Source organism: Esox lucius, chromosome 8, assembly GCF_011004845.1.
Source record: "Esox lucius isolate fEsoLuc1 chromosome 8, fEsoLuc1.pri, whole genome shotgun sequence".
NCBI classification, from domain to species: Eukaryota; Metazoa; Chordata; class Actinopteri; order Esociformes; family Esocidae; genus Esox; species Esox lucius.
In genome coordinates, this window is record NC_047576.1 from 768,979 (window position 1) to 790,000 (window position 21,022).

Below are 21,022 nucleotides of genomic sequence, written 5' to 3' on the forward strand. Positions count from 1 at the left end.
AAGGCACAGCAGTGCCTATACCTTTTGAGGAGGCTGAAGAAGGTCCACCGGTCTTCCAAGATCCTTGTGAACTTTTACTGCTGCACAATCAAGAGCATTCTGACTAACTGCGCCGGTGTGGTTTGGCGGACGCTCTGTGGCACAGCCGATAAGACACTGCTAAGGACGGTTTCAGTTGTTCCAGGTACGTGTCTACCTCGGGAACCTCACTGCTGCTGTCCCTGGTACGTGTTCTACCTCGGGAACCTCACTGCTGCTGTCCCTGGTACATGTTCTACCTCGGGAACCTCACTGCTGCTGTCCCTGCATTTCAGTTGCATGTGCTACCTTGCGCATTCAGAATTGCCATTTGTACTTGCATTTGCCTTCATTGCACATCTGTACATCCCACTTGTACATACATTGTACTTAATTGTTTCACTTGTACATTTTCTGCCCTCTTCTATTGGCACTTGGGGTTAGATGCTAACTGCATTTCGTTGTACTTGTTCAATATCAGAGTGTAATGTTTCAACTTCATTCCTGAGCCCACTTTCTTACTTGGTCCTTGTTGCCGAAACTTCTTTACAAATGTTGATGTGTTGAATGTCATAAATCATTGAGATGAACACCTGATAAAAGAATAGTTAGCAGTTATGCATAGATACCGGTTTCTTTGTCGATACTGATTACGAGGACCAACATAATAGCGCCATTTTCATTTTCCTGACGTGTGCTATGATTCCCATAACTCTTTTACATGAACGTGTCATACAACTTTTTATTAACAATATTCAAATATTGAAATATTTAAGATTTCAAGAGGAATACCTTTTTTAAAACAGCAAATCTTAAAATACATATTACAGTATCTTCAAATACTCACCATGGTCACACCAAGCTATATAAGGCATTTGTGAACATTCTATAGCAATGTAGACTGGGAACGTGGATGTGAATTGGCTTGTTGTCAAAGAGACACTAGAATAACTTTATTCAAATTAGGGGAAAAGTATATGGAACTCAGACAAGGCTACAGCACCTAACATCACACAGGTAGGTGAATCGGAATGGATAATCAATTTAGAAATCGCAGTTAAAAGTGGTTTGCTCTCAAATAGTCTGGCATTAGCTAATTTAGCTAGATGTGGATATTTTGCTGTGGTTATTATGCTTAAGCTCCTCTACTCTCTCCCCTTGAAAGTTTCCAACAACCAGTTTTACTAGTGCCCGTTTCCAGTGAAAAGTAATTCCAGACTGAAGACGTTACTGTAGTGGTTGTGGAGTTCAGTCATAGATGCAGGTCCTGTCTGCCTTTCATCAACAACTCACGTGTTTACAGCACATTGTTTGGACAATCTGTTCTGTGGCATATGCATAGACTTGCTGATGCCAATACCCGATCCAGTATTTTTGTTTGAAAAACTTACGATGCCATTTTCGGATCGGTGTATCACTAACAATAAACCATTTGCAAGGAATAAAAGGGACGGCCATGAATAAAAGGGACGGCCATGCCACTATTCCCTCAATTTGTCGCTTGGCAACAATCCTGGTGGATTTCTGGGGATTCTTGAGGTTGACTTCATGTCCTCTTGGAAAATTGGAACTGAGAATTGGAAACGGTTTCCTTCAGAAGCCCTTAGAACCGAAGACCGGACCAAGTGGTAAATCAGTCTGGAAGAGAGGGAACATCAAGGAGTGTGTTCTTTTCCATGCAGAAGATTATTAATGAGGGTGATCTTCAAGTTTTCTGGAACATTTCAAACCTTACTTTAAATGCAATTACATATCAGTCTGAATAAATGTAATTACATATCAGTCTGAATAAACGTGATTACATATCAGTCTGAATAAATATAATTACATATCAGTCTGAAAAAAGTAAACAATGGTCAATAAATACATTTGGTAGGGTTAATAAAACTAAATGTCAAAATGGTTTAGGGTTAGCCAAATAAATTTGGGAACCCCTGAATTAAATATACTATTTATTAGCTAGTAAACAGATACAAAATGCTAACAGTACAGTCAGTGAATTCCATATTCCTACGTATAAAAACATCAAGATTCTCTCAAGGAGAGACTTGACAAACACCCCTCTAATGGAGGATCTGTGGCTCCGTAGTGTCTGACTGTTCAGTATGGAGTTTCCTTAGATTGGACACAATGGAAACAGAATAACAGTATGGGAGAAAAGTAAAGAGCGAGAGAGACGGCAAAAGAAAGCAACGAAGCCAGAGACGGAGTGACAGAGCGATATCTTAAGGCTTGGTTCCATAGAGCCCAGCATAGACTTTAGTGTGGTTCCTCAGCCAATAGAAACAATTTCAGTGTGATTCAGTTCATTGAGCCGTATCAGTGTTTAACTCCTCATGTCAAGATACTAACAAATATATACAACCCAAACAACGTTCTTTTATAATAAATATTTACAGCAATTCTGGAAGGCCAATTGAAACCGAAGCAGGGAGTTCGACCAACATCATGTGGACCAACAGTGAGCGCTGTGGAGTACCACACAGCATCGCTAGCCAAAACAGAGAAGACAGAAATAAACAGACAAGTAGTTTAATCTCAGAACACAGTACAAGACTGCTCCACTCATAAAGAGGGAGGACAGAGGGAGGACAGGAAGAGAGAGTGTGAGAAAACAGACACACGTATGTCCATGAGTCCCTCTGAGCTGATGTTCTGGCCTTGGACTCCTCATGGGCCCTGAGCTGCTGTTCTGTTGGTGTACTGGAGGAGACCCCCGGACAGTGTAGGGACCTGAGGCCCGTGGGAGCAGCTTGGATCTTGGTTTCTGCCTCCCCCCGCCAGCCTGCCTCTCTACGGCCGACCCGGTTGGGGCTCTGGTGAGGCAGAAGCCTGGTCATAGAGGAAGTGACAGAGCTGGCAGGTGTCTGGTTGAGTTGAGGTGATGGGTTGTTGGTCATGGCTGTCACCTCTGCACCGAGGTCCTACTGGCCCCCCCCAGTGCCTGCTTCCTCCTACTGTACTCTCCCCCCAAGGCCCCGCGGTCCTGCCTCGACCTCCGACCTTTAGCCTCAGGTTCTGAGTCACTGAGCTCCAGGTCAGGGCAGTATCCATCAGGCTCTTGGTGAGATGACGGTCTAGTTCCCACTGGGCCCTGGGGGCCTCCAGGCACTGGACTGACCCAGGGCCGGGCCTTGTCTCCCCCCCCCCGGGATATCTGGTCCCCCCGCAGGTCTTCCGTAGTCCGCACCAGGCTGACCGTCGCCTCCTTGAATGAGCGGCTGAAGTGCTCCATGGTGGACTTCCTGAAGCCAGCTGATTGACTCACTTTGACCCCTGACCCCTCACTGACTTCCTGTTCACTGGGGGTCTGACAGGAACTGTCCTTCTGGGCCACGCCTACTATCTTCTCCATCAGGCCATTGGATTTAGAGAGGCGGCCCGCCCGCTCCCCATCCAGTCTGCTTTTTCCATTGGAGGAGTGTCCGTGGAGGGTCAGCGGTTTCCCGGTTAAGGGTTTGCCAGCTGGTTTGGGCAGGACCGAGCCCCTGGTCGTACTGTTGGTCAGCAGGCTTCCGTTGGCGCGATCCTCCCTCCTGCCTCGTCCATGGAGCTGAGGCTTCCCTCCCCCCTTCCCCAGCCCTACGCCCTGCCCTCCCCCGTTACCTTTGCCCTTGCCTTTCCCAAGCCCTTTTCCTCCCCCACAGCGTTCATGAACATTCCCGCTGTTGTCAGGACAGAGGGGTCCATTCCCAGTCTTGGAACTGGTCTTCCCATTACCCAGGGACACTTTGGGCATTTTGAGCTTCAGGGTGATTCTGGGAGGAGGCCGGAACAGCATGGACTCCACGGGGAAGGACAAGGGAAGACCTACCGAGAAAAGGATACAGACACTATCAGAACCACCCAGGACCTACCAGGAAACAGGAAGTACCTCCAGTAGACAGGTCAAACACAACTCTTACCAGCAGAGACCTCCTGGTTCAGCAGCTTCACGTGGAGATTGAAGATCTGCTCCTGTGCTTTACTCTGGGACAGTTTCAGTTTCTCCCGCCGACTCACCATGTAACAAAGGTTCCTCACCTGCAGGAGGACACAACACGGCCGTGAGGGAAGGAGGACACAACACGGCCATGAGGGAAGGAGGACACAACATTTGAATGTTGGATTTTTGTAGAACCTTCTTTTTTAACTCAGTAAATGGTAAATTAAACGCCAGGATTAATTTTGCTATGATCACAGCATCCTCACAAGCTCAGTTTGCTCTATTGTTCTGCCTGGTCATTTAGAACATTTTCTGCCTATTTTGTGTGCCAACATGAGGCTGTTGTGACTCACAGTGACTCCCTGGTTCGGAGGAGGAATAAGAGACTGGCTCATACGCAGCCACAAAAGCAACTTACAAAACAGACAAGCAGGGTTTGATTGATGTGGTCTGCTAACACATCCATATGAAGTATTAAGAGGAACTGACCCGCTCCAGGTCCTGACGGAGGTGCATGAACATCCTCATCCGTGTGTGGATGCTGTCTTCATGAGGCTGCACCAACAGGCTGTCCTCCCCCTCTGTAGGGGGCAGCAGTGGCCGGTTGAAGTTGCTCTTCCTCTTCAGTTTCCAGTACTGGTATATGAAGTCAACCAGGGTGGAGGGCAGGTCCAGCTCCAGGGCCAGATCATCAGGTTGGATCAGGGTGTAGAACTCCTCCTCCAGTTCTAACAGTCTCTGGGCTCTCAGGCCCCTCTTCTCCGGGTCCGTGGAGGGTTTGGACCGTGCCGGGCTGAGACCGGTGCCTGGGTCCCCAGCCTTGGGCTGCTTGCTGAGGGCTGGCTGACAGGTGTTTGGGTCGGGCGCTGGAGGGTCGGATGAGGCCGGGTTCTTGGGCTTGCTGTGCTTCAGACAGTAGGACTTAAACTTGACCTCGTCTCCTTCATCTAAGATGGTCTTCATCTCCAGGCTGTGCTCAAAGGCACACGTCACATGAAACGGGATGGTACAGTTCTTCACAGAGCACTGGGAGTGGAGGAGAGAGGACAACAGGAGTTAAATAGCTAACAGGGGTACGCAACGCAACAAAAAGCAAATGGAGATCCAGTAAACAACTACAAACGAACTATAATACAAAAAAAAAAAAAACACTCTACATTAATATGAATTTAAATGCTAGACCTTGTTAGCTAAAAATATTCTCACACACACCTGTATACACGCCCCAGTCTTCAGTTTACAGAGACTGCAGATGAGTGACCAGCGGGAGGGGGGAATGTGGGACACCTTGGTGATGGGCTCCATCCTCTCTGGGCAGGCTATACTCACCTGCAGACCACAGAAACACACTCCAGATTCAGAATCCCATTCTGACAACCAGGTGAATGACTTGGTCACAGGTAAACACCCAGTCAGGTAAATGACTTGGTCACAGGTAAACACCCAGTCAGGTAAATGACTTGGTCACAGGTAAACACCCAGTCAGGGGAATGACTTGGTCACAGGTAAACACCCAGTCAGGTAAATGACTTGGTCACAGGTAAACACCCAGTCAGGGGAATGACTTGGTCACAGGTAAACACCCAGTCAGGTAAATGACTTGGTCACAGGTAAACACCCAGTCAGGTAAATGACTTGGTCACAGGTAAACACCCAGTCAGGTGAATGGTGTTTTACCCTAAAGTCCAGAAATGTTTCTGTTTCCATTGACATGGGCCAGTCGGCCATTAGGCTGTGGCTGAGTAGCCCGGCTCTCACTTGTTGCCAAGCCCTGGACTTTAGGACTTAGGGCGGGTTGCGGGTTGAGACGTTACATGCTGTGAAAATGCTGCATGTTGTGCTGTTCGAATAGCGATGTGCATCATTTGCTAAGTCTTTAGGATTCTCTTAATGGTTTTCATCCGATCTAACAAACAGATCCCTGATAAAATAAAGCAACAGTACAGGGAAGCAAAGACTCAGAATGGACAGAGTCTGAACGACCAAAGGTGGTAGGATGCAGTTGACTCAATAGAAAAACGGAGTGCTGAGACCGAGACGCAACCAGCAGAACCCATAACACAAAATTACCTCAGAATTCTCCCAAATCCTTCTATTAAAGGTAGACAGTTTTGACAAAATACTTAAACTAAACAATGAATACACTGGCTTACGGTTGCAGTGTCTCGAGTGTAGGTGGAGAAGGAGTTTGAGGAAGAAAGTAGTTTTATTACTCAAGTTCAAACGCGGTATTGTAAACAAACTGAGCATGGCGTTGTTTATTTTATTTTTCTAACAGAAAAATTTCACCTTTTATTTTTTGTAACCAGAAAAACAAATCGTGTTGATAAGTTTACTCCTTCCTCCCCACCTGAGCCCCACAAATCCTTGGTACCAAATGTATAGTGGAAACAGGAAAGTCTAGAGCCAACATTAGCATTAATCCCCAGTGTAGCCCTGGTACCAGTGTGAAGCACCAGTGGAAATGTGGCATTAGTTAGGTAATGACTTAGTCAGGTACTCACCCAGCCAGCTGAAGGAAGACAATGATTGATTTTGTGTTGTAATGTTTAACTGGAGGATGTGTGTGTGTGTTAATGGTGTATATGTGTGTGTGTGTGTGTGTGTTAATGGTTAAGGGTTTCACCTCAGGGATCCACAGCGCACAGCTGACATGTGCCCATTTGGTTCCCGCCCTAGTTGCCTTCATGGCCCCTCCCTTGACAGGGCACAGGAGACACTGGGGGTCGATGCCCAGAACACATGTCCGGCACAGCCAGTTCCCGTCAGGTACCTTCACGATGCCATAACATGCCTGGGGAGGGAAATGGAGAGGCTTGATTGACAGTCCAGAGCCTTTCCATTAGGTCACCAGTCTGGTAATGACCCACTTCACAGTCGATGTGGGTAAACCTCAGTAATGTCTGAAACAGCGCCCCCTACCTGGTGAACACAGATGTTGCATTTGTCACAAAACACCATGTCGTTGCCCTCCTCGCTGTCAGGGGAGCGACACACATCACAGATGACGTCCTCGTCGTACTCGATGCCCAGCCCTTCTACCGTGTCGATGGCGTGGTTCATGTTGCCATGGCACTGCCTCTCCAGAGCTTCCATGGTGCGCTCCATCGTCAACTCGTCCACAGGCCCCTCCCCTGAGACAGACAGGAAAGAACACATCCACTTGGAACAGCTTTTCCCTTCTGAAACCCATGTTGACCAACTCAGCCATGAGGACCTGATGTATGTCCAAATAATATTAACACACCAACACCCCCCCCACACCACCACCACCACACCCCCCCACACCATCACCACCCCCACACCACCACCACCACACCACCACCCCCCCACCCCAACACCACCACCCCCCCACACCAACACCACCCCATCACCACCCCCACACCAACACCACCCCCACACCACCTCCCCACACCATCACCACCCCCACACCAACACCACCCCCACACCACCTCCCCACACCATCACCACCCCCACACCCACACCCCCCCCACACCCCCCCACACCAACACCACACCCACACCCCCCCTCCCCCTACACTCCAACAACCTTACCCATGTGGTCTAGCTCAGCATTGAGGGCCTGTAGCCAGTACAAGTCCATGTCGTCCAGGTCGTATCGACACATGGCTTCAGCCAGCTCCTTAATGTTGACATAACCAGCCTCAGTAGAGTCCTGACTCCAGCTCAGGATGTACTTCCTCTGTCTGGTGAACAACACGTCCTTAGGCCTCTCCGCTATGATCCTGAAACACACAGAAACAAAGATGAACTATGTCCAGAAAGAACACAAAGAGCTAGTTAAGCAGACACATGAAGCTGTTGGTATGGTACTCTGACAAGTCAAAGGTATGCTTTGGAGTTCCTCAAGGCTCGGTTCTGGGCCCATTACTTTTCTCACTATACATGCTCCCTCTGGGCGATGTAATCCGAAATCACAATATTAACTTTCACTGTTATGCTGATGACACACAGTTATATATTTCAATGAAGCATGGAGAAGCCCCTAAATTAGCTATTTTGGAAGCATGCGTTTCAGATATTAGGAAGTGGATGACAGAGAATTTCTTGCTCTTAAACTCAAATAAAACAGAAATGCTCCTTTTAGGACCCAAAAAACAAAGAGCGTTGTTAGCAGATCTCACTGTGAACCTCGACGGCTGCATGGTCGTATCCCAAAAAACTGTAAAAAACCTTGGCGTTACCCTTGACCCTGACCTCTCCTTTGAAGAACATATAAAATATGAGTCGCTTATTTTCATCTTCGAAACATCGCAAAAATTAGAAACTTCCTATCAAAAACTGATGCAGAAAAATTTATCCATGCTTTCGTTACTTCTAGATTAGATTACTGCAATGCTCTTATCTCTGGTTATCCAGACAAATTAATAAATAAACTTCAATTAGTGCTGCACATAGCTGCTAGAATCCTAACTAGAACAAAAAAATTTGAACACATTACTCCTGTCCTGGCATCCTTACATTGGCTGCCTGTTAGGGTTAGGGCTGATTTTAAGGTTTTACTCTTAACCTATAAATCAATACATGGACTTGCTCCTACTTACCTTGCTGAAATGATCCAGCCATATATACCTACACGTAACCTTAGATCGCAAGACGCAGGCCTTTTAATTGTACCTAGAATTTCTAAACAAACAATTGGCGGCAGGGCCTTTTCTCATAGAGCTCCACTCCTGTGGAATGATCTGCCAATTAAGGTTAGAAATGCAAACTCAGTGCAAACTTTCAAGTGTCTACTAAAAACTCATCTCTACAGCACGGTTTATAATTAGGTGTAGCCTGGCCCGGGGGCGTGAAGGTGACCAGTAGGCTTGATACTGTCCACCCTTGCTGTCTTGCCAGGTGGGCTCTCGTCGCCACTGGGATGCCCTCCCTCCAATGCCCTTCGGGGGAAGAGTCACTGGCTTGTTGTTGACTCTCTATTGCGCACTTGTGCAGTTGGGCTGTACGCTACTAGCAATACTCGGCCCTCATTCAGGGGGGTTGCGGTTGGTGGGTGTCCCTTTGGTTGATGACTGGCAATGTGGTTGGATTGATTTCCTGCCTGTTGGGCCCTGTCCGGGGCCTCCCCCGGGTAGGGCCACAGTGTCACCGGACCCCCCCGTCTCAGTTTCCAAGGTGTTACGCTGCTATATTATTGTGCTGGGGGACATGAGGGATGTACTACTAACTTTTCTCAGTTTCCTCCAATTTTAAATTTTAGAAGGAGATGAGGTCCTGGTCCACACCTGCGGATTACCTGGTTTGGGGGGACCGTTGCTGTTCCTGTCCTTGTCCACCTGGTCATACTTCTGACCTAGTCTAAAATCAAATATACTCTGGATTTAGCAAGAGAAATGTATTTATTATTCCAATTGGACTCTTAATATCTCACCCGGCACAGCCAGAAGAGGACTGGTCACCCCTCTGAGCCTGGGTCCTCTCTAGGTTTCTTCCTAAAATTCGACCTTCTTAGGGAGTTTTTCCTAGCCACTGAAATTCAACACTACTGTTGTTTGCTCCTTGGGGTTTAAGGCCGGGTGTCTCTGTAAAGCACTTTGTGACAACTGCTGTTGTAAAAAGCGCTTTATAAATAAATTTTGATTTGATTTGATTTGATTTGATGGAGGCCTGGGGGTGGTAGAGGGGGTAGGAGATAAGGGGGTGCTGGTATGGTACCTGATGGAGGCCTGGGGGTGGTAGAGGGGGTAGGAGATAAGGAGGTGTTGGTATGGTACCTGATGGAGGCCTGGGGGTGGTAGAGGGGGTAGGAGATAAGGAGGTGTTGGTATGGTACCTGATGGAGGCCTGGGGGGTGGTAGAGGGGGTAGGAGATAAGGAGGTGTTGGTATGGTACCTGATGGAGGCCTGGGGGTGGTAGAGGGGGTAGGAGATAAGGAGGTGTTGGTATGGTACCTGATGGAGGCCTGGGGGTGGTAGAGGGGGTAGGAGATAAGGAGGTGTTGGTATGGTACCTGATGGAGGCCTGGGGGGTGGTAGAGGGGGTAGGAGATAAGGAGGTGTTGGTATGGTACCTGATGGAGGCCTGGGGGTGGTAGAGGGGGTAGGAGATAAGGAGGTGTTGGTATGGTACCTGATGGAGGCCTGGGGGTGGTAGAGGGGGTAGGAGATAAGGGGGTGCTGGTATGGTACCTGATGGAGGCCTGGGGGTGGTAGAGGGGGTAGGAGATAAGGGGGTGCTGGTATGGTACCTGATGGAGGCCTGGGGGATGGTTTCGGGGAAGGCTGGCACCTGCACGCCCTTCTCCCACTCCTGCCTCCAGGTGTCAGCCAGCAGGTAGCAGTCTTCAGGTGAGACGTGGTGGGAGTCGGGCAGCTTCATGGCACTGATAAGGTCTTTTCTGAACACCTGACAGCAAGGAAAGAGCAGGAAAAACATCTTTAACACTGACAGGTTTTTGCTGTCGGACACGTTGATGCCGTCAGACACTTGGTTGTTAGACACTGGACCTTTTCTTGTCAGTAAAAATTAATCGTGGTAGAAACTCCAATATTGATTTAAGAGCTAATAACAAAAGTACAGATGGCACATTACTAAATAACCTTGATTGATTGATTACAGTGGAACATCTTTTTTTTCTCCATATACTCTTGGGGCAGTTTTGCACCGAAAAAAATGAAGAGACCACTGCACATTTTTCTTTCCTTTCCAAAAAAGTTGAAAAGGAAGGTTTTTGCAGTGGTCTCTTAATTTTAACCCTTCTGTTCGTAACTCAAAACCTTCCTTTTCAACTTTTTGGTCTCTTAATTTCTAAAATCTGGCAATAAATCAAGTGAGGAAAATGCTCAACTACGATACTTAAAACTAAACAAACGACTAAACCGTGTCAGGATTACAACAGACATAAACATGTTATAATGTTGTCTAAGTCAGAAAGTCAGAAACTGTAGTGTAGTGTACTATGTAGGGGATCCCCTACACAGTACACTACATTACAGTTCAGTGGTCTATATCCCCTACACAGTACACTACATTACAGTTCAGTGGTCTATATCCCCTACATAGTACACTACAATACAGTTCAGTGGTCTATATCCCCTACATAGTACACTACATTACAGTTCAGTGGTCTATATCCCCTACATAGTACACTACATTACAGTTCAGTGGTCTATATCCCCTACATAGTACACTACATTACAGTTCAGTGGTCTATATCCCCTACATAGTACACTACATTACAGTTCAGTGGTCTATATCCCCTACATAGTACACTACATTACAGTTCAGTGGTCTATATCCCCTACATAGTACACTACATTACAGTTCAGTGGTCTATATCCCCTACACAGTACACTACATTACAGTTCAGTGGTCTATATCCCCTACATAGTACACTACATTACAGTTCAGTGGTCTATATCCCCTACATAGTACACTACAATACAGATCAGTGGTCTATATCCCCTACATAGTACACTACATTACAGTTCAGTGGTCTATATCCCCTACACAGTACACTACATTACAGTTCAGTGAGCCCTATCGGAATAGCGTTAGCGTTGCGCTACCTCGGCCGGTTTCTTAGGCATTGAGGCGGGAGTTCCAGGTTTGCTTCCATATTTGTTGGAGGAGCAGAAGGAGGTGGAAGGACCTGAGGAAGAGAAACAAAAACAAGGTTGGAGAAACCAACTAGGGGTACATACTAAGTCTTTCAATATTGTTGTTGTATATACACAATTAGTTGGTAGCTTATTTTCCACATACATAAAAAAAAATCAAAGGTTACAACAATCAAAGACAATTAATAAAACAAAGCAGCAAGACAAGACAGACAACTACAGACACACAACTGCAGACAAAGACACACAAAAAAGGGATGAAGTAAATGTGTTTATCAGTTTGGAGCCAAATCAGCTCCTACAGTAAAGAGGACACCGAAGTCTGTCAGACTGTTAACTCACTCTCATTGTCAGAAGTGTCACTGCTGCTTGAAGACTTGAGACGTTTCATCCTGATGTATCCTATGGGAAGTGTAGATATTAGAGACACAAAGCGGTTTACTAGTAGGTCATTAAATATCATTAATTAATGTTTGTAAATAAGTCTTCAGTTCAGTCAATGACTCTCAGAACCCATTTAGACTTACAACTACATTTGGCAGTAGCTTAACTCTAACTGAGAATAAATTGTAAATAAATAATGTCTGCATTACCCTTCATTACATACAGCATGTCTGCATTACATACAGCATGTCTGCATTACCCTTCATAACAGAGTAGGTTTGCCTTAAATGTACACTCACCTAAAGGATTATTAGGAACACCATACTAATACTGTGTTTGACCCCCTTTCGCCTTCAGGACTGCCTTAATTCTACGTGGCATTGATTCAACAAGGTGCTGAAAGCACTCTTTAGAAAAGTTGGCCCATATTGATAGGATAGTATCTTGAGGTTGATGGAGATTTGTGGGATGCTCCCGTTCCACCACATCCCAAAGAGGCTCTATTGGGTTGAGATCTGGTGACTGTGGGGGCCATTTCAGTACAGTGAACTCATTGTCATGTTCAAGAAACCAATTTGAAATGATTCAAGCTTTGTGACATGGTGCATTATCCTGCTGGAAGTAGCCATCAGAGGATGGGTACATGGTGGTCATAAAGGGATGGACATGGTCAGAAACAATGTTCAGGTAGGCTGTGGCATTTAAACCATGCCCAATTGGCACTAAGGGGCCTAAAGTGTGCCAAGAAAACATCCCCCACACCATTACACCACCACCAGCAGCCTGCACAGTGGTAACAAGGCATGATGGATCCATGTTCTCATTCTGTTTACGCCAAATTCTGAATGTCTGAATGTCTCAACAGAAATCGAGACTCATCAGGCCAGGCAACATTCTTCCAGTCTTCAACTGTCCAATTTTGGTGAGCTCGTGCAAATTGTAGCCTCTTTTTCCTATTTGTAGTGGAGATGAGTGGTACCCGGTGGGGTCTTCTGCTGTTGTAGCCCATCCGCCTCAAGGTTGTGCGTGTTGTGGCTTCACAAATGCTTTGCTGCATACCTCGGTTGTAACAAGTGGTTATTTCAGTCAAAGTTGCTCTTCTATCAGCTTGAATCAGTCGGCCCATTCTCCTCTGACCTCTAGCATCAACAAGGCATTTTTGCCCACAGCACGGCCGCATACTGGATGTTTTACCCTTTTCACACCATTCTTTGTAAACCCTAGAAATGGTTGTGCGTGAAAATCCCAGTAACTGAGCAGACTGTGAAATACTCAGACCGGCCCGTCTGGCACCAACAACCATGCCACGCTCAAAATTGCTTCAATCACCTTTCTTTCCCATTCTGACATTCAGTTTGGAGTTCAGGAGATTGTCTTGACCAGGACCACACCCCTAAATGCATTGAAACAACTGCCATGTGATTGGTTGATTAGATAATTGCATTAATGAGAAACTGAACAGGTGTTCCTAATAATCCTTTAGGTGAGTGTATATCCAACAGCCCTAATAGAGGCTGTACTAATAGAGGCTGTACTAATAGAGGTTCCAAGAAGACTTCAAAGACTGTCAAGTCTGTCACTCACCATAAATGTCAAGTTGAAAAGCATGCTAAAGTCTTCCTCTGGTCTGCTCCACCCAGGCTAAAGTCTTCCTCTGGTCTGCTCCACCCAGGCTAGAGTCTTCCTCTGGTCTGCTCCACCCAGTCTATAGACTTCTTTTGGTCTTCTCCACCCAGGCTAAAGTCTTGCTCGGGTCCACTCCACCCAGGCGCTCTTCCGCCCTGAAGGTCACAGCAGTAACATGTTGGGTTAGTTCTAAAGAGAACCTGTCAGACCTGAGGCTGACATCCTACATAGTCAATCACCTCTAACCAGGCCAAAGGCCATCTGGGAATCACTGAATCAACCTGACTGACTGGCTGGCTGTCTGGGTGGTTGGATGCTTGTCTGGCTGGCCAGCTGACTGACTGTTAGATCAATATTAGTTCTGCGGAAGCCTCCCCATCTGAAGCCTCCCTGTCTGAAGCCTCCCCATCTGAAGCTGCAGCAGCAACAATAACCAATTGCTTGTACTCCCGGATCCAGTCCTGCAACTTTTTTACTATACTTGATTAACTGATTATTGTATCCAAAAATAACGTAATTTCAGATATATTAATGTATCGCTCACTACTTTATCTAATCCCCTACAGAGACTACATCTCCCAGATGCCCCACCCAGTATGACTACAACTCCCACAAATCCTAAAGAGGCCCACATTCCAACAAACAGGATGTTCCTGGGAATGCATACTCTGTATCCTTGATTTCCAAAGTTCTCTCACTGGGAGTGGGTGGGAAAATGAAGCCGGTCTCTCAACTGTAGTCTAATATCATACATTATCCGACTAAAATCCTAACACTGCAGAACCTCCCACAGTAACAGTCAAAGTCCCCAGTCACCCAAGCAATGTCTTCTTTGGGGTTTAACAGCACACTACAATAAAGCAGACATGTATTGCAATCACCTGCTGGGACTTCAATATTTCCCCCCCAAAACTACGACAGTGTGTTGAGCTCACCTCTCTTCTGTGGAATATCCACAACCATATCTTTTTTTAATACCAACAGGGAACACAGCTGGGCCCACCACATACAGTTTACACATACAGTTTAGGTACAATGATTAAAAACAAACCAAACAGACAAAACAAGACGATCACAGACAGCAGAAGACAAAATAATATGTTTCTGTTATTCCCTTATTGAGGCTTCAGGTTTTAGTGGATATTGGGCCTAGCAAGGACTGTGGGACGTAACCCAGAGACGGGGTCTTTGCTGAAATCAGTATTGATATTACAGCCAATAATAGGACGGGAATTTCTAAATAAATGCAGCGCAGTTGTCTTCACACAGTGGAAACAGGGCACAGAGCATAAATATATAACTCACAAATACAAGTAAGAACTCTGAAAACACATGTACCATCAGAGCATGTCTGACATACCACTCTGCAGGATTACATACTTCAGATTCCGGTTTTTGAAATAGTTACACAATTTCCACCACAAATATGTGCATGTCACTATAACAAAAAGTACATTGTTCAATGCATGGCGGTTGTACGCATACCTTAACCCAGGGGGTGACTTTAAATCCCTACCTTTTAGCCCAGGGACCCAGAGACCCTGCACAGACCCCTTCAACACATACATGTAGATTCTTTAAGTCGTATACCTTTGTCAGTGCATGGAATACTTGGGCTAGCATTCCCCAAAGCAGTTACAAACAACACAGAAATACTCCAATAAATGTTTCAGCAGCAGATTGTTACATTTACAAAAAGAGTATTCCCCTGGTAGCACAATAACTTGCATTACCCAACACAGAAACTAAAATCCTCCAATAAATGTTTAAAATGGTTAAGAGGGACAAGAGTCCCAAGTTTAAGTTTGGTCTGCAGACTATTCTATAAGCAAGGCGTATAACAGGAAAATACAGTCTTTTCTGTGGAGATTGCAGGAGCCTTAGGTGTAATCCAGGCTGGAGATCTGTTTTTTTTAGTAACATTTCTAATGTTGATAAGTGATGATAAGTAAGAAGGTAGTGTATTCAGAAGTGCTTTATAGACAAACATAAGAGCATGTTGTTCTGGTCTCATGGCTTAGCGAAATCCATCCCACACTTTGATATAAACTACAGTGGTGAGTTCTGTAGTTAGCACCTGTAATAAACCTAAATGTGCACAATGATAAGCAGCATCCAGTGGTTTAAGTGTGGATGCAGTAGCATGCATGTAGATAATATCCCCATTATCTATAACCGACATAAAAGTAGCTTGCACAATTTGTCTTCTATTTATGGAGGACAAACATGTTCTGTTTCTAGAGGAAGCCTACATGTATTTTAAAAGACAGTTTATCAGCCATATCCCTAAGTATTTATATGTAGAGACTTGATTAATTCAAGAGCCACCTAAGCACATGAGAGCAAGTGTATTTTCAACCAGCCTTTTGGATCCATTAAAAAAATAAAGAGTTCTCTTGGCATTTAAAACCAGTTAAAATTGTAAAAGACCCTTGTAGTATCTGTAGACACTTAGAATCTTAAAAGGTGTCTCCGGCTGCAGCAATGCTTGGTCAGCCGTCAAAGCAGTAGAGTACATGACAGTGTCGTCATCGTACAGATTCATTTAACTCCCTCATCTCATCACCGATACTGTTTATGTAGAAAGTGAACAATTACGGACCAAGAATACAACCGTGTGGGACCCCTTTAACCAAGTCCAGTGGCTCCTACTGGATAGCGTCTATACTAACAGCCTGACCTCTATCCTTAAGGCAATCACCAAACCAACAACAGGCATCTGGACCCAGTCCTATTGACAACAGTTTACTCAAAAGTATCTCATGGTCTACAGTGTCAAAGGCTTTAGACAAATCTCCAAACAAGGTGGAACAGCACTTAGTATTGTCGAGGGAACTAGCAATATCATTTACAACAAATACTGTGGCTGTAGTGGTACTGTATTTAGGTCTGAAACCAGACTGAATGCTGGAGAGAGGATTGCTAACAGTTAAAAAAAAAAAATTTAGTTCCTTATTCACCAGCAACTCTAGAATATCTGCCGATGAGTTTAGAGATGAGCCGATAATTACCTATTTCACTACCATCACCCCCCTTGTGGAGGGGTAAAACAAAAGCTGTTCTCCAAGGTTTAGGAATCGACCCTTTGACTAGTGTTTGATTGAAGCTGTGTATCACTGTACTAGCAAGGATATGAGCAGCACACCAGTATATATGGATCCAGACTGTCAGCACCAACTGATATCTTAGGAGGATCATCATCATCATCTTCCGCTTATCCGGGGCCGGGTCGCGGGGGCAGCAGTCGAAGCAAGTCTTAGGATCCATTCCAGATAATGCTGAAAATACCTCACTTTCTGTGCATTTTTGGAAAGTAAAAACCGGCTCATTGTTTTCCTCTTCCACTGAGGGCCAAGGGGCTAAAGCAACAGACCACGGCCAGCCTGGCGGGGCCTTAACCACGGCCAGCCTGGCGGGGCCTTAACCACGGCCAGCCTGGCGGGGCCTTAACCACGGCCAGCCTGGCGGGGCCTTAACCACGGCCAGCCTGGCGGGGCCTTAACCACGGCCAGCCTGGCGGGGCCTTAACCACGGTGACAAATACTCTTACTACCCTACATACCATAGCTTACCATGTGTAGGGAAGTGTTTCTGTTTAAAAATACATTTACAAAAGACAAACTTTGTTCCTTTTCTAAATTCAATATTTGAGACAGATGTTAAGCATATCGACACCCCTGAAATAACTCCCATAACAGGAACCTCATCCTTAGATCCATCCATCGACACCCCTAAAATAACTCCCATAACAGGAACCTCATCCTTAGATCCATCCATCGACACCCCTAAAATAACTCCCATAACGGGAACCTCATCCTTAGATCCATCCATCGACACCCCTAAAATAACTCCCATAACGGGAACCTCATCCTTAGATCCATCCATCGACACCCCTAAAATAACTCCCATAACAGGAACCTCATCCTTAGATCCATCCATCGACACCCCTAAAATAACACCCATAACAGGAACCTCATCCTTAGATCCATCCATCGACACCCCTAAAATAACACCCATAACAGGAACCTTACTCCAAAGAACTTCAATTCCAGGTCAAAATTGTTTTAGACAAACAATTCACCAAAGCATGGTCTCTTATGGTCACTTGGATTCTCCCCACAACCTGTTTTTCTTCCCTCATATGAACCACCCAAAAACTCTCTTTAAAAGAAATGTCCTCCACATTTTCTCAGCACACCTCAAATTTTTAAATCCATCTCCAACTTTGAGCTTTGTTGTTGAACATTTTCATTTCAGGGAACAAGACTAAGATGCATTTTGTTATGGAGTAAATGGGCGACAATGTCAACTGTTGCATGTGATGTTCCAAGGTGATTTGGGACCGATACTCCTGCAGCTTCTGTGGTCTAAAAACAAGGTATCCCTTAATATGTAGTGGAGTGAGAGGTGGCGTAGTAAGTACGGTTCTGTTAACGACAATGGCAACAAAACAAAGATACTAACACCAGCAACAGCACTATATAGGCTCTTTGTATTCACTATTAGCTAATAGTTAAGCATGTCTTGATCTGGTGATCATAGTCCTGTTAGTCTCTGAGGGACAGAAGGACAGGGCACAGGGAAAGGAACTGGTTGTTTCAGGGTTGTTAGGACGTTTGTTCTGTAACTGTAAGACACCCCTCTACATCCAACACTGGTTGGGCTAGGGTTAGCCCTAACCCTAACAGCTGTCCTAAATGCTGGAGTAGGCATCTGTCACCTCATCAGATTAACAAAAGCACCTTATCACCAGAACAACCATTTAATCTGTCCATAAGCTATTTCCCCCGTTGAAACGTGCACTGTTGTATTCTTCTCATAAAAGCCAAGATTCAAATGGTTTGGTGGTAAACAGTGCAGTGCCCACAGACTGAAGGTAATGGAACACCATAATGCATAAGCCAATGAGAGGTCCCCTATACCTTATGTGGGAGGAGCCTATATTACTACTGTTGACTGGCAGGCCTCTTTGAGGATCTAATGTGATTGTGAAGAGGCCCAGTTATCCCCTATTGAGGTCTGTGGAAGGGGGAGGACGTGGGACAGGAGCAAGCCTTCTAGTTGCACTCTGTAGCTGGGCTTCTGTCTGGCCGGGAGGATGCAGCTATTGAGACAGACCTAGCCCTCAAAACCCTCTAATGCACACAACTATTTGGTCTATGCTCTTCACAGCTTACAGGCTGAAAGCTGCATTAATGAAAACATAGGTTTGAGGCCCAAATCGCAATCCAGGTTAAAAGTAGTGCACTACAGAACAAATAGTGTAAGTTATGTAAGAATATAGTGTAATTTATGGGCACTTTCAAAGTATTAACCCTATTCCTCAACATTAAAAGACCACTCTTTAAAGCTGAGCAACACAGTCCCAAGAGCCCTTGGTTTGATTATCCCAACGCTAGCCGGCTTAATTCATTTTATAGTTTTGATAAAAGTTTAATGTTTTAAAAATACCTGAGTGGTCTATTGAACTATTTATTCCCCTCCATTTCTCTAGTGGTGCCAGCAGCTTGCAGCAACACCCAACTAGCTGTCAAATATCAACTTCATGAGGGGTGAGCAGCCAGGGGCTGTATGTCCAGTGATAACACTGTCACAGTAGCTAGATTAGTATTCCCAGTATTATTAGGCTACACGCTGAATATATTACAGACATTTTCAAGCAGTTAAAGAGGCTCACTCTCTACCACTGAAGCCCACATTGGCTACTCTCCCTAACGTGCCATGATGGCCGCCCAGCAGGGGCCACGGGGGAGGAGCGAGCAGACCGCACAGAGGGGGAGGCGTTCCAAAATTCCTCTGAAACTACTTCCGTTCCGGTTCCATTGATGAACTCTGCTGGAGCGCCTTCAGTGCAAACAGTTGTTTTCCCAGGACTTAAGTGCCTGAAGCATTTTGAGTGTGCTGTTTAATCTATATCGGTGGGACGTCTTGTCTAGCTACTACTACTTTATTCCAAGAAGCATACAGTCAGAACCTAAAGACGGCCAATTGCTGGCAATGTCGAATTGAGTAAAATGGTTGGCACAGTGAATACGGGCAAGGGATCCAAGATGTACCACAAATTACTAGTTCACTAAAACTGGAATATCCAGTGTTGTTTAGTTAAATACCCATTATATCAACAAAACAGCAATTATATAAAACCATGCATGGTGCTGCCTCGTGGTGGTAGATGGCAAGATAGGTCATGTGTGAAGCCACAGTCCACCATTATAAAACACATCCGAACTGGGAAAAAATACTGACGGCCTTGGCGCCAAACTCGAGCCGCACTGCATGACGCGGAACAGAACGCGGTGGCATCTGAAATCAAACAACGGCGCCACCACCATTCTAGGTTAAAAACCACACACGTTAGTGCTCAGCGCCATTAGCAATCGACAAAATTATTTCAGACGTAAATTGGTTAGTTCATCGATGTGACCGAGTTTCACATTAAACAGCGCCATATTAACCAGAATTCTCTCTGTGTAAGAAAACAGGGGGAAACTAGCAGGCCCCACCGTCTGGCTACATTCAGGGCAAGCCTTGGCACAGTGTGACCAGAGCAGAACACACAAGCAGATTGTTCAGCGACCTTACCTTGGATCCGCGGTAAATTATATTGAGTATTGCGACTTGCGAATGCTTTCACCGAAATTCCTCACACACAAACACGTTATACTCTTAGTAAAGCTGGAGTTTTCTATATTATTTCTTCATTCCACACTGAGTATTTCCCAGAGCTGGCTGAAACCTCTCCTCCCCACCACACAACAGCCCTATTGTACCGCCTTGTCTGCTGGGTCCTACACTCCGCCTATCGTGAGCTGCAGACGGTCAACGCCGCTCTTGCGAGTATCTGACAGGGCGGCGGGCCCCAACCCTACATATAGTTATACTATATTATTGGCGATGCTGTTCAAAGTACTGTGCACATCTGTTGAAATATCTATTGCATATTATGAAACCTATATTGAAAGAAAAGTAAGAGTTTCAGTTTCGAGTTATCCTTCGCTTCTATCATTAGACTACATTCAATCAAAGAGAATATGATGTTGATAATGTACTTCATATTAGATCTACCATTGAATAAACCTGACCATGGACATCGCCAACACCAGAGCACCAGTTTATAATCTACAGGTAACCTTTTCTTCATAAAATATGTACAATAAACTCCCACAAATGAAATCTAAAAACAAAAACATGCACTTTGATCTTCTGACAAATATATTTGTAATGACATTTTACATTTGATTCTACAAAATAAACATACAAAAAAGAAACATACAAAAAAGAAACATTCTGAAATAAAAAAAGTACAATCAGTTCATTTCCATCCCAAATAGCACCCTAGTCTAGTAGTGACCAGCAGGAAGTGGGCTATTTGGGAAGCAAGTACTTCAATAACAAATCAAGTTCTGGTCCCAACAAAAGAAAACAATATTCCTGCTGATAGAACAAAAAGCCAGATGGAACACCGGATACCTAAATGTGAAGCATC

General features: G+C 45.3%; 1 protein-coding gene across 1 annotated transcript; it reads right to left on the reverse strand.

The window, feature by feature from the left end:
- Positions 1-1,957: 1,957 nt before the first annotated feature.
- jade3 (jade family PHD finger 3) lies at positions 1,958-20,364 on the reverse strand. The gene is made up of 12 exons (XM_034293875.1): positions 20,119-20,364; positions 13,495-13,691; positions 11,869-11,928; positions 11,476-11,558; positions 10,155-10,312; positions 7,498-7,688; positions 6,866-7,077; positions 6,570-6,737; positions 5,156-5,272; positions 4,433-4,969; positions 3,924-4,041; positions 1,958-3,828 (listed from the first exon to the last, which is right to left on the reverse strand). Exons 3-12 carry the CDS (start codon positions 11,915-11,917, stop codon positions 2,924-2,926), a joined length of 2,538 nt encoding a protein of 845 aa, XP_034149766.1. The 5' UTR covers positions 11,918-11,928; positions 13,495-13,691; positions 20,119-20,364; the 3' UTR covers positions 1,958-2,923.
- Between the last annotated feature and the right edge of the window lie 658 nt (positions 20,365-21,022).